Source organism: Heteronotia binoei, unplaced genomic scaffold, assembly GCF_032191835.1.
Source record: "Heteronotia binoei isolate CCM8104 ecotype False Entrance Well unplaced genomic scaffold, APGP_CSIRO_Hbin_v1 ptg001309l, whole genome shotgun sequence".
Taxonomy (NCBI): Eukaryota; Metazoa; Chordata; class Lepidosauria; order Squamata; family Gekkonidae; genus Heteronotia; species Heteronotia binoei.
The window spans coordinates 264,199-280,176 of NW_026800234.1; the positions used below are offsets into that span (position 1 = coordinate 264,199).

The window sequence follows — 15,978 nt, forward strand, 5'->3', positions numbered from 1 at the left end:
TCCATCCTCCCTCCCTTCTTTCCTTCCTCCCTCTCCTTCTATTTTCCTCCCCCACTCCCTCCCTTACATCCTCCCTCCCCCTCCTTCCCTGTCCCCTTCTATTTTCCTCCCTTCCATCCTTCCTCCCTCCCTCTCCCCTTCTATTTTCCTTCCTCCCTTCCTTCCTCCCTCCCCCATCCCTTCCTCTCCCCTTCTATTTTTTTCTCTCCCTCCCTCCCTCCCTCCCTCTCTTCCATCCCTCCTTCCTTCTTTCCTCCCTTCCTCTTTCCTTCCCTCCCTCCCTCCCTCTATTTTCCTCCCTCCCTGTCTTACAGCTCTCAAACTTGTGACATTTATGCTATGTGGCTCTAACATTAAGCAAGTTTGGCCACCCCTGGAGTAGACATTATTGAGCTAGACAGACTAAAGGCCTGATTCAGGAAAAAACAGCTTCGTAAGTTCACCATAAGTATCGCAGATCAATGAAAAGGGAAGCCCTTTTAGGGGAGAGGCTGTGATTCAGCAGCAGAGTCTCTGCTCGCCCTGCAGGTGGTCCCAGGTTCAATCCCCAGCATCTCCCATTAATTAGTTAATTTATTTATTTTATTGCATTGTATTTCTATCCCGCCCTCCCCGCCGAAGCAGGCTCAGGGCGGCTCACAACAGTAAAAACATTTACAGGTTAAACATTAACGAATTAAAATCTTACAATAAAACATTTTAAACATTTTAAAAACCAGTTTGGTGCTAATAATAATAACAACACATTCCAGTAATTTCAGACTTCTTGAGTACCCCCGTATTAAAAGGACCGGGCTGCAGACAATATGAAAGTCGTCCGATTGAGAATCTGGGGAGCTGCAGCCAGCTTGAGTGGCTGATACTGACCTAGACGGACCACGGCGGGGGTGGGATTCTAGCAGGCGCTTCTTTGCATATTAGGCCACGCCCCCGTGATGTAGCCAATCCTCCTGGAGCTTACAAGGCTCTTTTTTGTAAGCTTGTGGAGGATTGGCTACATCATGGGGGCGTGGCCTGATATGCAAAGGAGCTCCTGCTAGAATTCCACCCCGGACCAAGGCAGCATCACTTGAGCAAGCCGGAAGGAACTGAGGCCCAGCGGTCACTGCAAGGGCACCCACACGAGCCTCACAGTGTCGGCCGTCTCATTTAGGACTGAGGGGAGGAACTAGGGTTACCAATCCCCAGGTGGGGGCAAGGGATCTCTCTGTTTGAAGGCCCGCCCCCTGCTTCAGGATCATCAGAAAGTGGGGGAGGGGGATTGGCCAAGGGGTCCAGTTCTGAGCCTCAAAAGAGGGTGCCCCGTCCATTATTTCTAATGGAGAGAAGGCATTTAAAAGGTTGTGCGGTCCCTTTAAATGTGATGGCCAAAAGTCCCTTTAGAGTTCAGTTGTGCTTGTCAGTTCAGTGGAGAGCCGGTTTGGTGTAGTGGTTAAGTGTTCGGACTCTTATCTGGGAGAACCGGGTTTGATTCCCCTCTCCTCCACTTGCACCTGCTGGAATGGCCTTGGGTCAGCCAGAGCTCTCTTATCTGGGAGAACCGGGTTTGATTCATCACTCCTCCACTGGCAGCTGCTGGAATGGCCTTGGGTCAGCCAGAGCTCTCTTATCTGGGAGAACCGGGTTTGATTCTCCACTCCTCCACTTGCACCTGCTGGAATGGCCTTGGGTCAGCCAGAGCTCTCTTATCTGGGAGAACCGGGTTTGATTCCCCACTCCTCCACTTGCACCTGCTGGAATGGCCTTGGGTCAGCCAGAGCTCTCTTATCTGGGAGAACCGGGTTTGATTCCCCACTCCTCCACTTGCACCTGCTGGAATGGCCTTGGGTCAGCCAGAGCTCTCTTATCTGGGAGAACCGGGTTTGATTCATCACTCCTCCACTGGCAGCTGCTGGAATGGCCTTGGGTCAGCCAGAGCTCTCTTATCTGGGAGAACCGGGTTTGATTCATCACTCCTCCACTGGCAGCTGCTGGAATGGCCTTGGGTCAGCCAGAGCTCTCTTATCTGGGAGAACCGGGTTTGATTCCCCACTCCTCCACTTGCACCTGCTGGAATGGCCTTGGGTCAGCCATAGCTCTGGCAGAGGTTGTCCTTGAAAGGGCAGCTGCTGGGAGAGCCCTCTCCAGCCCCACCCACCTCACAGGGTGTCTGTTGTGGGGGAGGAAGGGAAAGGAGATTGTGAGCCGCTCTGAGACTCTTCAGAGTGGAGGGCGGGATATAAATCCAATACCTTCTTCTTCTTGTCACACCCTTGCTCCTGGCTCCACCCCCAATGTCTCCTGGCTCCACCCCCCAAAGTCCCCAGATATTTCTTTAATTGGACTTGGCAACCCTAGGAGGAACTGAGCTGGCATCGAGAGCATTTGCTGTCTCCAGGGAATCACCCAGTGCCAAGCCTGAAAGGTCTTAACTGAGCGAGGGAAGGAGAAGGCACTGCTCAGAAGTGAGTTTTATTGCATTTCTGATATTCAGTTCCTGGCATCTCTGCAGAAAAGCTTCTGGACGGAGAGAGAGAGAGAAAGAGAGAGACAGCTCTGCCTAAGATCCCCAAAGGGCCAGCACTGATCAGAGATGGCATTGGCAAGTTGACAGCTCGGAGCTCCAGCTCACTGGAAGGCGACTTCATCCCCCCCCACCCCACCCCACCTCCCGGCCAGCAATGCAAGTGTACTTGCACCGGGAATCATGCGTCTGCCCCGTCAGCCTTGATCTCCGGCCCCCAACCCAAGGCAGATTCACTGCAGTTAGAACTTTTGTTTGTTCATTTAAACCAGTGGCCTCCAACCTTTTTTGGCATCAGGGACCGGTTTTGTGGAAGACAGTTTTTCCACAGACCGGCGAGGGTGGCGGTGCTGGGGGTTTTGCTGCCCCAGGCTGCCTCCAAGCCCACACCCCATCCCTGCCCCCCCCTATGTTGTTGTTCAGTCGCACAGTCGAGTCCGACACTTTGCGACTCCATAGACCAAGTCACGCCAGGCCCTCCTGTCTTCCACCATCCTCCGAAGTCTGCTCAAATTCGTGTTAGTTACAGCAGTAATGCTGTCCAGCCATCTCCTCTTTTGCCGTCCCCTTCTTCTTTGGCCTTCTGTCTTTCCCAGCATCAGGGTCTTCTCCAGGGAGTGCTCTCTTCTCATTGGGTGGCCAAAGTATTTGAGCTTCAGCTTCAGCATCTGACCTTCCAGGGAACAGCCTGGGTTCATTTCCCTTAGGACTGACTGATTGGATCTTTCTGCAGTCCAAGGGACTCTCGAGTCTTCTCCAGTGAGGGCTCCCTTCTCATTTGGTGGCCAAAGTATTTGAGCTTCAGCTTCAGCATCTGACCTTCTAGGGAACAGTCAGGGTTGATTTCCCTTAGGACTGACTGATTGGATCTTCCTGCAGTCCAAAGGACACTCAAGAGTCTTCTCCAGCACCACAGCTCAAAAGCATCTATTCTTCTGCGCTCGGCCTTCCTTATGGTCCAGCTCTCACAGCCATACATTACAACTGGGAATACCATCGCTTTAACAATACGACTTTCTGTCCCTCCATGGGGGTCTTTAAATAAGGGGTTGGCAAAGGTCTCTGCCTCACTCCATGGCCCGGTTGCTAACAGGCTACGGACCGGTACCAGTCCAGGGGTTGGGGACCTCTGATTTAAACCATTGATCAGCCACCTTTCTTCCTTATGGAGCTCAATGCGGCTTACAAGATAAAAGAAAAACAAAGCAGATTAAAAACAGCAAAGCCAACGTTTGAAATCACTATTCAGGGCTTCTACTAAATGAAACCAATTGTGATCCTTCAGCTTCCTCCTAAAAATCAAATGTGAGGGAGCCAGGTATACTTCCTTTGAGAGGGTGTTCCGTAATCATGGGGTTGCCACCGATAAGGCCCTGTCTGCCAAGCAAATGACCTTCTTCAATTGATGGGGCAGATAGTAACATAAGAACATAAGAGAAGCCATGTTGGATCAGGCCAATGGCCCATCCAGTCCAACACTCTGTGTCACACAGTGGCCAAAAAAAAATTATTTATATATACACACACACACACACACACACACACAGTGGCTAATAGCCACTGATGGACCTCTGCTCCATATTTTTATCTAAACCCCTCTTGAAGGTGGCCATGCTTGAGGCCGCCACCACCTCCTGTGGCAGTGAATTCCACATGTTAATCACCCTTTGGGTGAAAAAGTACTTCCTTTTAGCCATTTTAACCCGTTTGCTCAGCAATTTCATTGAATGCCCACGAGTTCTTCTATTGTGAGAAAGGGAGAAAAGTACCTCTTTCTCTACTTTCTCCATCCCATGCATTATCTTGTAAACCTCTATCATGTCACCCCGCAGTCGACGTTTCTCCAAGCTAAAGACCCCCAAGCGTTTCAACCTTTCTTCATAGGGAAAGTGTTCCAGCCCTTTAATCATTCTAGTTGCCCTTTCTGGACTTTCTCCAATGCTATAATATCCTTTTTGAGGTGCGGCGACCAGAACTGCACACAGTATTCCAAATGAGACCGCACCATCGATTTATACAGGGGCATTATGATACTGGCTGATTTGTTTTCAATTCCCTTCCTAATAATTCCCAGCATGGCGTTGGCCTTTTTTATTGCAAACGCACACTGTCTTAACTGGTAATTGGGCTAGAATTTTGACTCTTAAGCTAAGAATAATGCCTTGCTCCATCCCAAGCCAAACAAAAGGGAATATTTAAATACAAAGAGAAAGAAGTTTGAAAAAATTTGACCTGCTGTTCTTGCGTGCCAGGTGGGCATGTGCCAGACACACTGGTGTAATGGAATCTTCTTGCTCTGTTGACACAAACATTTGCTTTACGCTGTTGTCTGATTGAGGTGCACCAACCAGTGCAGCAGAAAAGCCAAGTGGAGTGCTCGATTCAGCTTCATGACATTTGCTCAGGTCTCTCTCGGCTTCAGAGAACACGAATTTTGCAGAGCAGATAATCCAGCTGCGATAGCCCGAGTGGCAATATTAGAGAGTCAGGGTGGTGTAGCAGTTTGACTAGGGACAGGAATACCCATATTCAAGTCCCCCCATCTCTAATCTTGCTCTAGTCCAAGGGTGGCCAGACTTGCTAAATATAAGAGCCACATAGAATAAATGTCAAGAGGGAGGGAGAGAAGAAATAGAAGGGGGAGGGAGAGGTGGAAAGAAAGCAACCTTAACTTTAAATGCATCACCACAGGAAGTGGTGGTGGTTACAGGCATAGCCAGCTTCAAGAGGGGATTGGATAAGCATATGGAGCAGAGGTCCATCAGCGGCTATTAGCCATAGCGTATTGTTGGAATTCTCTGTCTGGGGCAGTGATGCTCTGTGTTCTTGGTGCTTGGGGGTGGGGCAAAACAGTGTGAGGGCTTCTAGTGTCCTGGCCTCACTGGTGGACCTCCTGATGGCACTTGGGTTTTTTGGCCCCTGTGTGACACAGAGTGTTGGACTGGATGGGCCATTGGCCTGATCCATCATGGCTTCTCTTATGTTCTTATTCTCCAAGCTTGACTTGGCAAAGTGATTTAAAGAGACAGATGTCTTCTCCAAGCTGGCCAACAGTGCCGTGAGGGCTTCAAGATTCACACAATATGTGTGACAGAGTCAAGTGTGGCTCCCGAGCAGCAGTTTGGCCACCCCTGGTCTGTTGCTTCAGATCAACACCTGGATGTATCTAGAGCTGGGGTGGCCAATGGTAGCTCTCCAGATGCTTTTGCCTACAACTCCCATCAGCCCCAGCCATTGGCCATGCTGGCTGGGGCTGATGGGAGTTGTAGGCAAAAACATCTGGAGAGCTACTTTCGGCAACCCCTGATCTAGAGGATGTTACTTAACAGATGGGTTTTTGACTGCTCAAGGCTTTTAATCAACGAGCTTTAATCAGATTAAAGGAAGAAGAAGATGATGTTGGATTTTAAATCCCACCCTATACTCTGAGTCTCAGAGCCGTCACAATCTCCTTTACTTCCTCCCCCCCCCCCACAACTGACACCCTGTGAGGTGGGTGGGTCTGAGAGAGCCCTCCCAGGAGCTGCCATTTCAAGGACAACCCCTGCCAGAGCTATGGCTGACCCAACGCCATTCCAGCAGCCGCAAGTGGAGGAGTGGGGAATCAAACCTGGTTTTCCCAGATAAGAGAGCTATGGCTGACCGAAGGCCATTCCAGCAGGTGCAAGTGGAATCAAACCTGGTTCTCCCAGATAAGAGAGCTATGGCTGACCCAAGACCATTCCAGCAGCTGCAAGTGGAGGAGTGGGGAATCAAACCCGGTTCTCCCAGATAAGAGAGCTCTGGCTGACCCAAGGCCATTCCAGCAGCTGCAAGTGGAGGAGTGTGGGAATCGAACCCAGTTCTCCCAGATAAGAGAGCTCTGGCTAGCCCAACGCCATTCCAGCAGCTGCAAGTGCTGTATTATAGTATTAAGTATTAAGTGGAAGAGTGGGGAATCAAACCCGGTTCTCCCAGATAAGAGAGTTCTGGCTGACCCAAGGCCATCCCAGCAGCTGCAAGTGGAAGAGTGGGGGAATCGAACCCAGTTCTCCCATATAAGAGAGGGTGTCTGTTGGGGAGGGGGGAAGGTAAAGGAGATTGTGAGCCGCTCTGAGACTCTTCGGAGTGGAGGGCGAGATATAAATCCAATATCTTCATCTACCTCACAGGGTGTCTGTTGCGGGGTGGGGGGAAGGTAAAGGAGATTGTGAGCTGCTCTGAGACTCTTCGGAGTGGAGGGCGGGATATAAATCCAATATCTTCATCTACCTCACAGGGTGTCTGTTGTGGGGGAGGAAGAGAAAGGAGATTGTGAGCCGCTCTGAGACTCTTCAGAGTGGAGGGCAGGATATAAATCCAATATCTTCTTCTTTTTAAAAAACTTAAAACATGCTTAAAACGTTATCACACATTGGTCTTAAAGGTGCTTTCTTTGTATTTTTCCCATGGGATCCAGGGAACTGAGCAAAGGAAGCTCTGGCTCTTTCCTTCCTTCCCCAAGGACTGTTGGGGAGGAGCCTCAGTCAACACCGGGAAGAGAGGCTTGGCTCAGTAGCTCTGCTGTGTGATTGAGAGAGCCCGGCAAAGCAAGCTCTCACTCCCTCAGATTCGGCCCCCGAACTGTATGTTTGACACCCCTGCATTAGACTCCGTGCAGATAAATGTGCCTTATGTAACGTAGCCACTCAGTTTAGATGTCCCTGGACATTTCAAATAGACAGGATCTTTGAGCAGCATCCCTGTCTAGCCAAGTATTCCATCCCAGGGGTCAACTGGAAACTTCGGTGGACGGTCATCAGCAAAAGGTCAGCTTTACTGCTGCGACCTTTCCCCCTGGTTTTTCTTGAATGGAGGGGGAAACCCTGTAAACATGTCTCTTGTCTCTTCCAGGTAGTGCGAGATTACAGTTTCCAGCTGTTCTTACAAGAGAACTCCACGTTCCACAAACCGCAGCCTTTCCAGTTTCAACCCTGCGACAGCGACACCGTAAGAGCGTTTGCTTTGAAATAAACCCACTCGCATTTCATTTGTCCCATACTTGGAAAAGGTAGCCATCCAGAGAATCTGTTCTGTAAGCGGAAGGAAGGTCTACCCGCTGCCATGCGCTGACTTGCTCTTGGCCACGACCCGGGGAAGTGTAAAAACCGTGCTTCCGCAGGCAGGGCCCACCTAGCTTGCTGTGCTGAATCTCACCGCCTCGCGTAGCTTCTCGACATCTCTTCAGCATGCCTAGAAAACTGGATTGCGATAAGGGCTACAATCCAGCACAGAGGCTGCGCTCGAACCGCATGAAAGCAGCCGGCTTCAACGTAGAAAAGAGTGGGCCTCTGTGGAAAGTGGGCCTTTTAATCCACCGCTGGCAGGGGGCCTTTTAATCCACCACCGTTGGGGGATCAGGAATTTAAAAACAGATAACTCTTTGCAAGGTGGATCTTTTAATCCAGTGCATTGGGGTAAAATCCAGCCAGCAGTTGGAGGGGGAGGGATCACGATAAACCCAGCCTGCTTCCCAGTTTGGCATAGTCGAGAGCCAGTTTGGTGTAGTGGTTAAGTATGCGGGCTCTTATCTGGGAGAACCGGGTTTGATTCCCCACTCCTCCACTTGCAGCTGCTGGAATGGCCTTGGGTCAGCCATGTTGGATCAGGCCAATGGCCCATCCAGTCCAACACTCTGTGTCACATAAGAACATCAGAGAAGCCATGTTGGATCAAGCCAATGGCCCATCCAGTCCAACACTCTGTGTCACATAAGAACATCAGAGAAGCCATGTTGGATCAGGCCAATGGCCCATCCAGTCCAACACTCTGTGTCACATAAGAACACAAGAGAAGCCATGTTGGATCAGGCCAATGGCCCATCCAGTCCAACTCTCTGTCACACAGTGTCCGAAGCCCAGTTATCATCAGTTGGTCCACCAGCGGGGCCCGAACTCCAGAAGTCCTCCCACTTTTGCCTCCCCCAAGCACCAAGAAAACAGAGCATCATTGCCCCTGACATATTATTATTATCATCATCATCATCATCATCATTATTATTATTATTAGCCCACCCTTCCCATATAACAGGCTCAGGGTGGGTCACATAATAAAAAACAACAGTTAAAAACCAGTTAAAATATATACAATCTAAAATTACAGAGTAGAGACTAAAACAGCCCATTGTGCCTCCCAGACATGGCCTATTGTCCAGGTCCAGCAGGTCCTATGGCACTGGGATGGAATGAAGGGGGGGGAGAAGGCCAACAAGAAGTGACATCTTCTGCCTCAGCTGAAAGCCTGGCGAAAGAGCTCTGTTTTAGAGGCCCTGCGGAATTGAAGTAGATCCCAAATAAGAACATAAGAGAAGCCATGCTGGATCAGCTCACTGGCCCATGTAGTCCAACACTCTGTGTCACACAGAGCCCCATAGCCCAGGTACCATCAGGAGGTCCACCAGCAGGGCCAGAACTCCAGAAGCCCCCCCCACACACACTGTGCCCTCCAAGCATCCAGAATTCTGAGCATCAGTAGCCCAGACAGTGTTCCGTCTACACCTTGTGGCTAAGAGCCACTGATTGATATGTACTCCAGTACTAGAGGCCATTGACCTGTTGGCATCAGATACTGGGGAGAACGGGCAGGGGATGCTCATGGGCTTCCCAGTGGCAGCTGGCCAGCTGCTGTGTGGAACAGGATGCTGTACAAGGTGAGGCTTTGGTCTAGTCGAGCATGGCTCTACTTGTGTTTGTACATTCTTATGCAACTGCTGATCTAGTTGCCCATCTGTGCTCAAATATTGTCATGGTTCTTGAGAATTCGCTAATGTGGATGCCTAAATGGTGACTCAGAGGTAGAGCCTCTGCTTGGCATTCAGTAGATCCCAGGTTCAATCCCTGGCACCTCCAGTTAAAAGGACCAGGCAGGTGGTGATGGGAAAGACCTCAGCCTGAGACCCTGGGGAGAGACAGTGGCTCAGTGGAAGAGTATCTGCTTGGCATGCAGAAGGTCCCAGGTTCAGTCCCCAGCATCACCAGTTACAAAGAACCAGGCAGTAGGTGATGTGAAAGACATCTGCCTGAAACCCTGGCCCAGTGGTAGAGCCTCTGCTTGGCATGCAGAAGGTCCCAGGTTCAATCCCTGGCATCTCCAGTTAGAAGGACCAGGCAGGAGGTGATGGGAAAGACCTCAGCCTGAGACCCTGGAGAACGTTCAGAGGGGTTGTGGCTCAGTGGTAGAACCTCAGCTTGGCATTCAGAAGGCCCCAAGTTCAGTCCCCAGCACCTCCAGCTAAGAGGGCAAGGCAGTGGGTGATAAGAATGCCTGAGAACCTAAAGAACCATGAGGAAGGGCTGTGGCGGCTCAGTGGTAGAGCTTCTGCTTTGCATGCAGAAGGTCCCAGGTTTAATCCCCTACATCTCCAGTTGAAAGGACCAGGTAGCAGGTGATGGGAAAGACCTGTCTGCCCGAGACCCTGGGGAGCTGCTGCTTGTCTGAGTAGACAAGACTGACCTTGATGGATAAGGGTGATTCAGTAGAAGGCATCGTCAGGTGTTGAGGAGGGACCATGGCTCAGTGGCAGAACCTCTGCTTGGCAGAACCTCATGGAGAAGGTCCCAGGTTCAATCCTCGAACCTCATGGAGAAGGTCCCAGGTTCAATCCTCGAACCTCATGGAGAAGGTCCCAGGTTCAAGCTTCAGATGTTGAGGAGGGACCATGGTTCAGTGGCAGAACCTTTGCTTGGCAGAACCTCATGGAGAAGGTCCCAGGTTCAATCCCCGGCACCTCCAGTTAAAAGGACCAGGCAGGAAGTGATGGGAAAGACCTCAGCCTGAGACCCTGGAGAGCTGCTGCCACCCTGTGCGTCCCCCACAGCAGACACCCTGTGAGGTAGATGAAGATATTGGATTTATTTCCCGCCCTCCACTCCGAAGAGTCTCAGAGCAACTCACAATCTCCTTTCCCTTCCTTCCCCACAACAGACACCCTGTGAGGTGGATGGAGCTGAGAGGGCTCTCACAGCAGCTGCCCTTTCAAGGACAACCTCTGCCAGAACTACGGCTTACTCAAGGCCATTCCAGCAGCTGCAAGTGGGGGAATCAAACCCGGTTCTCCCAGAGAAGAGCTCTGGCTGACCCAAGGCCATTCCAGCAGGTGCAAGTGGAGGAGTGGGGAATCAAACCCGGTTCTCCCAGATAAGAGAGCTCTGGCTGACCCAAGGCCATTCCAGCAGCTGCAAGTGGAGGAGTGGGGAATCAAACCCGGTTCTCCCAGATAAGAGAGCTCTGGCTGACCCAAGGCCATTCCAGCAGCTGCAAGCGGAGGAGTGGGGGAATCAAACCTGGTTCTCCCAGAGAAGAGAGCTCTGGCTGCCCCAAGGCCATTCCAGCAGGGGCAGCTGAAGGAGTGGGGAATCAAACCTGTTTCTCCCAGATAAGAGTCCGCACACTTCACCACTACACCAAACTGGCTCTCCTAGAAGTATGCATGCATACGAAAGCTTCCATTCTGAATAAAACTGTGTTGGTCTTAAACGTGAAGCTTGACTCCTACTTTGTTCTACTGCTTCCGACCAACACGGCTGCCCGCTTGGATCTATCCCCTGTTAAATTCAGCACAGCCTTTGAGGGAAGGCAAAAAATCAGGCCAGTTAGCCAGGCTGGGTGGGAAAGACCAATTTGTCCTTGAAGTTCGCCCCCCCCCCCTCCCGCCCTATCTTTCTTCCTCAACCCCAAAGATAAGCTGCTTTAATTTGCCCCGTGGAGTCAGAGAGAAATTGTTTACTCCTCCAAGGGTATTGAAAAGGCAGGGGGCTGAGATTTCCTTTACTAACCGTATTTGCCTAACTTGTGTTTGCCTTGCAGTTCTAACTGTGTTGTGTTGTGTGTGTGTGTGTGTATGTGTGTGTTTGTGTTCTGTCCTCGTGCAACCTTTTGACATTCAGAGTCTTAATGCTGTTCAGCTGGTGGATATTGAGCCGTCCCCTGTCAGTGCTCTGAGAATGACCTTAGCGGAGGTATCTGGCGGCATTTGCTCTCACCGTTTTAATATCTCGCGGCGTTGCTGAGATGCATGCTGGGGCTCGGCGGGAGGGAGGGGCTCGTGGCAAAACCTGGTTCCATGCACCAGCGGCAAACGAATGCATAACACGTTGGGAACTGAACTTCGCTCCCCGACTCTGAGATTTCAGAGCTTAGGTCAAATTATACTTTGTTGAAATTAAACTGGAAAATTTAGCCTGATTCTTGATTAGTTCCCATGGACAAATAACTTCTTCTCAATTGCTGATAGACCTCCTGATGGTACCTGGGGGGTTTTGGCCACTGTGTGACACAGAGTGTTGGACTGGATGGGCCATTGGCCTGATCCAACATGGCTTCTCCGATGTTCTTACGTGACACAGAGTGTTGGATTGGATGGGCCATTGGCCTGATCCAACATGGCTTCTCTGATGTTCTTATGTGACACAGAGCGTTGGACTGGATGGGCCATTGGCCTGATCCAACATGGCTTCTCTTAGGTTCTTATGTGACACAGAGTGTTGGACTGGATGGGCCACTGGCCTGATCCAACATGGCTTCTCTTATGTTCTTATGTGACGCAGAGTGCTGGACTGGATGGACCATTGGCCTGATGCAACATGGCTTCTCTTATGTGACACAGAGTGTTGGACTGGATGGGCCATTGGCCTGATCCAAGATGGCTTCTCTTATGTTCTTACTAATAAACAATGTGGACTAATTTCAGAATCTGGAATTATGTAGCCTGATTCAGTTGGTGGCGGGGGGGCACAGTAGAAAGGCTTCTAGCACCACTGGTGGACCTCCTGATGGCACTTGGGTTTTTTGGCCACTGTGTGACACAGAGTGTTGGACTGGATGGGCCACTGGCCTGATCCGACATGACTTCTCTTATGTTCTTATATTCTTAGTCCTATTGTCTTCATAAGAACATAAGAGAAGCCATGTTGGATCAGGACAATGGCCCATCCAGTCCAACACTCTGTGTCACACAGTGGCTGTAAAACCCAGAGACCATCAGGAGGTCCACCAGCGGGGTCAGGATGCTAGAAGCTCTCCCACTATTTCCCCCTCCTCAAGCACCAAGAATACAGAGCATCACTGCCCTAGACAGGAAGTTCCAACAATACACTGTGGCTAAGAGCCACTGATGGACCTCTGCTCCATATCTAATGTCACTTTTTGTCATGTGACATGAAATGCCCTTTTAGCAGAAGTCACTTGCTTGCCCACAGTTGAAGTTTGCTTGGGTCATTGGGCCAATAATTTGGCAAAGGGTAATTCCATAATTAGACATCACATAGCCTTTTTCTGACACACGATTCGATTCCTGAAGTAGCTTCTCGTCATGTGACAGGAAGTGCCCCTTTAGCTCCAATCACTGTCTTGCCCAAAGTTAAAAGTTCGCTTGGGTTGCTGGGCCAATAATTTGACATAGGGGTGCATTCAGATCTTGAGGTTACGTAGCTGCATTCTGACACACGGTCAGACATCTGAAGATCTGCATGGGATAGAGACGGTAGAGAAAGAAGTCCTTTTCTCCCTTTCTCACCGTACGAGAACTCCTGGACATTCAATGAAATTGCTGAGCAGCTGGGTTAGAACAGATAAAAGGAAGTCCTTCACCCAAAGGGTGATTAACATGTGGAATTCACTGCCACTGGAGGTGGTGGTGGCGGCTATAAGCATAGGCAGCTTTAAGAGGGGGTTAGATAAACATCTGGAGCAGAGGTCCATCAGTGGCTATTAGCCACAGGGTATTGTTGGGACTCTCTGTCTGGGGCAGTGATGCTCTGTATTCTGGGTGCTTTTTGTGGGAAGTGGGAGGGCTTCTAGTGTCCTGACCCCACTGGTGGACCTCCTGATGGCCCCTGGATTTTTTTGGACGCTCTGTGACACGGAGTGTTGGACTGGATGGGCCATTGGGCCATTGGCCTGATCCAACATGGCTCCTCTTATGTTCTCCTCTTATGGCTTCTCATCATGTGACAGGAAGTGCCCCGTTCTTTCTAATCACTCTCCTCCCTACAATCAAAGCTTGTGTCTGCTCACTAGGCCAGAGGGAATAACCTGGGCAGTTGGGTGACCAGTTGTTCATCCTTTGTTAGGGATTGCAGGGACTATTAACAGCAAAGCGGCAGAACCTCAAGACGGAGAATTCAAAACACCAGCCCATCCATATACTGGGGATTCCCTTTAAGATGCACGTTTGGCTTTGGTTCACTGTTACATATTGCACTGAAAAAAGGTAAAAAGGTAAAGGTAGTCCCCTGTGCAAGCACCAGTCATTTCCGACTCTGGGGTGACGTTGCTTTCACAGTGTTTTCACAGCAGATCTTTTACGGGGTAGTTTGCCATTGCCTTCCCCAGTCCTCTACACTTTCCCCCCAGCAAGCTGGGTCCTCATTTGACCGACCTCGGAAGGATGGAAGGCTGAGTCAACCTCGAGCCTGCTACCTAAACCCAGCTTCCTCTGGGATCGAACTCAGGCCGTGAGCAGAGCTTAGGACTGCAGTACCGCAGCTTACCACTCTGTGCCACGGGGCTCTAAGAAAAAAAGCTAAGCCTTATCAAAAAATGCACAGCATGAAATCTGGTGACGTTTAATTTTCCACACTCATAGAATCATAGTGTTGGAAGGAACCTCCAGGGTCATCTAATCCAACCCCCTGCACAATGCAAGAAACTCACAAACACCTCCCCCTAAATTCACAGGATCTTCATTGCTGTCAGATGGCCATCTAGCCTCTGTTTAAAAACTTCCAAGGAAGGAGAGCCCACCACCTCCTGAGGAAGCCTGTTCCACTGAGGAACCGCTCTCACTGTCAGGAAGTTCTTCTTAATGTTGAGCCGGAAACTCTTTTGATTTAATTTCAACCCATTGGTTCTGGTCCTACCTTCTGAGGCCACAGAAAACAATTCCACCCCATCCTCTAGAGCAGGGGTGGCCAACGGTAGGTCTCCAGATGTTTTTTGCCTACTACTCCCTTCAGCCCCAGCCATTGGCCATGCTGGCTGGGGCTGATGGGAGTTGTAGGCAAAAACATCTGGAGAGCTACCGTTGGTCACCCCTGTTCTTGAGGACAGCCCTTCAAGTACTTGAAGATGGTGATCCTATCACCTCTCAGCCGCCTCCTCTCCAGGCTAAACATGCCCAGCTCCTTCAGCCTTTCCTCATAGGACTTGGTCTCCAGACCCCTCATCCTCTATAGGACAGCCCTTCAAGGACTTGAAGATGGTGATCCTCTCACCTCTCAGCCTCCTCCTCTCCAGGCTAAACATGCCCAGCTCCTTCAACCTTTCTTCATAGGACTTGGTCTCCAGACCCCTCATCCTCTATAGGACAGCCCTTCAAGTCCTTGAAGATGGTGATCCTATCACCTCTCAGCCGCCTCCTCTCCAGGCTAAACATGCCCAGCTCCTTCAGCCTTTCCTCATAGGACTTGGTCTCCAGACCCCTCATCCTCTATAGGACAGCCCTTCAAGTCCTTGAAGATGGTGATCCTATCACCTCTCAGCCGCCTCCTCCCCAGGCTAAACATCCCCAGCTCCTTCAGCCTTTCCTCATAGGACTTGGTCTCCAGACCCCTCATCCTCTATAGGACAGCCCTTCAAGTCCTTGAAGATGGTGATCCTATCACTCTCAGCCTCCTCCTCTTCAGGCTAAACATGCCCAGCTCCTTCAACCTTTCTTCATAGGACTTGGTCTCCAGACCCCTCATCCTCTATAGGACAGCCCTTCAAGTCCTTGAAGATGGTGATCCTATCACCTCTCAGCCTCCTCCTCTCCAGGCTAAACATGCCCAGCTCCTTCAACCTTTCTTCATAGGACTTGGTCTCCAGACCCCTCATCCTCTATAGGACAGCCCTTCAAGGACTTGAAGATGGTGATCCTCTCACCTCTCAGCCGCCTCCTCTCCAGGCTAAACATGCCCAGCTCCTTCAGCCTTTCCTCATAGGACTTGGTCTCCAGACCCCTCATCCTCTATAGGACAGCCCTTCAAGTCCTTGAAGATGGTGATCCTATCACCTCTCAGCCGCCTCCTCTCCAGGCTAAACATCCCCAGCTCCTTCAGCCTTTCCTCATAGGACTTGGTCTCCAGACCCCTCATCCTCTATAGGACAGCCCTTCAAGGACTTGAAGATGGTGATCCTCTCACCTCTCAGCCTCCTCCTCTCCAGGCTAAACATGCCCAGCTCCTTCAACCTTTCTTCATAGGACTTGGTCTCCAGACCCCTCATCCTCTATAGGACAGCCCTTCAAGTCCTTGAAGATGGTGATCCTATCACCTCTCAGCCTCCTCCTCTCCAGGCTAAACATGCCCAGCTCCTTCAACCTTTCTTCATAGGACTTGGTCTCCAGACCCCTCATCCTCTATAGGACAGCCCTTCAAGTCCTTGAAGATGGTGATCCTCTCACCTCTCAGCTGCCTCCTCTCCAGGCTAAACATGCCCAGCTCCTTCAGCCTTTCCTCATAGGACTTGGTCTCCAGACC

General features: G+C 50.6%; 1 protein-coding gene across 3 annotated transcripts in view; it reads left to right on the forward strand.

Annotated features, from left to right (window-relative positions):
* Window positions 1–15,978, forward strand: part of FCHSD2 (FCH and double SH3 domains 2) — a 349,063-nt gene that overhangs the window by 242,630 nt on the left and 90,455 nt on the right. For 2 of the 3 annotated variants that reach the window (XM_060263895.1, XM_060263896.1), the window contains exons 10-11: window positions 7,376–7,471; window positions 11,407–11,478. In XM_060263895.1, coding sequence (XP_060119878.1) covers window positions 7,376–7,471; window positions 11,407–11,478 — 168 coding nt within the window. The remainder of the gene's footprint in view (window positions 1–7,375; window positions 7,472–11,406; window positions 11,479–15,978) is intronic. The other variant, XM_060263898.1, reaches the window with a different exon arrangement.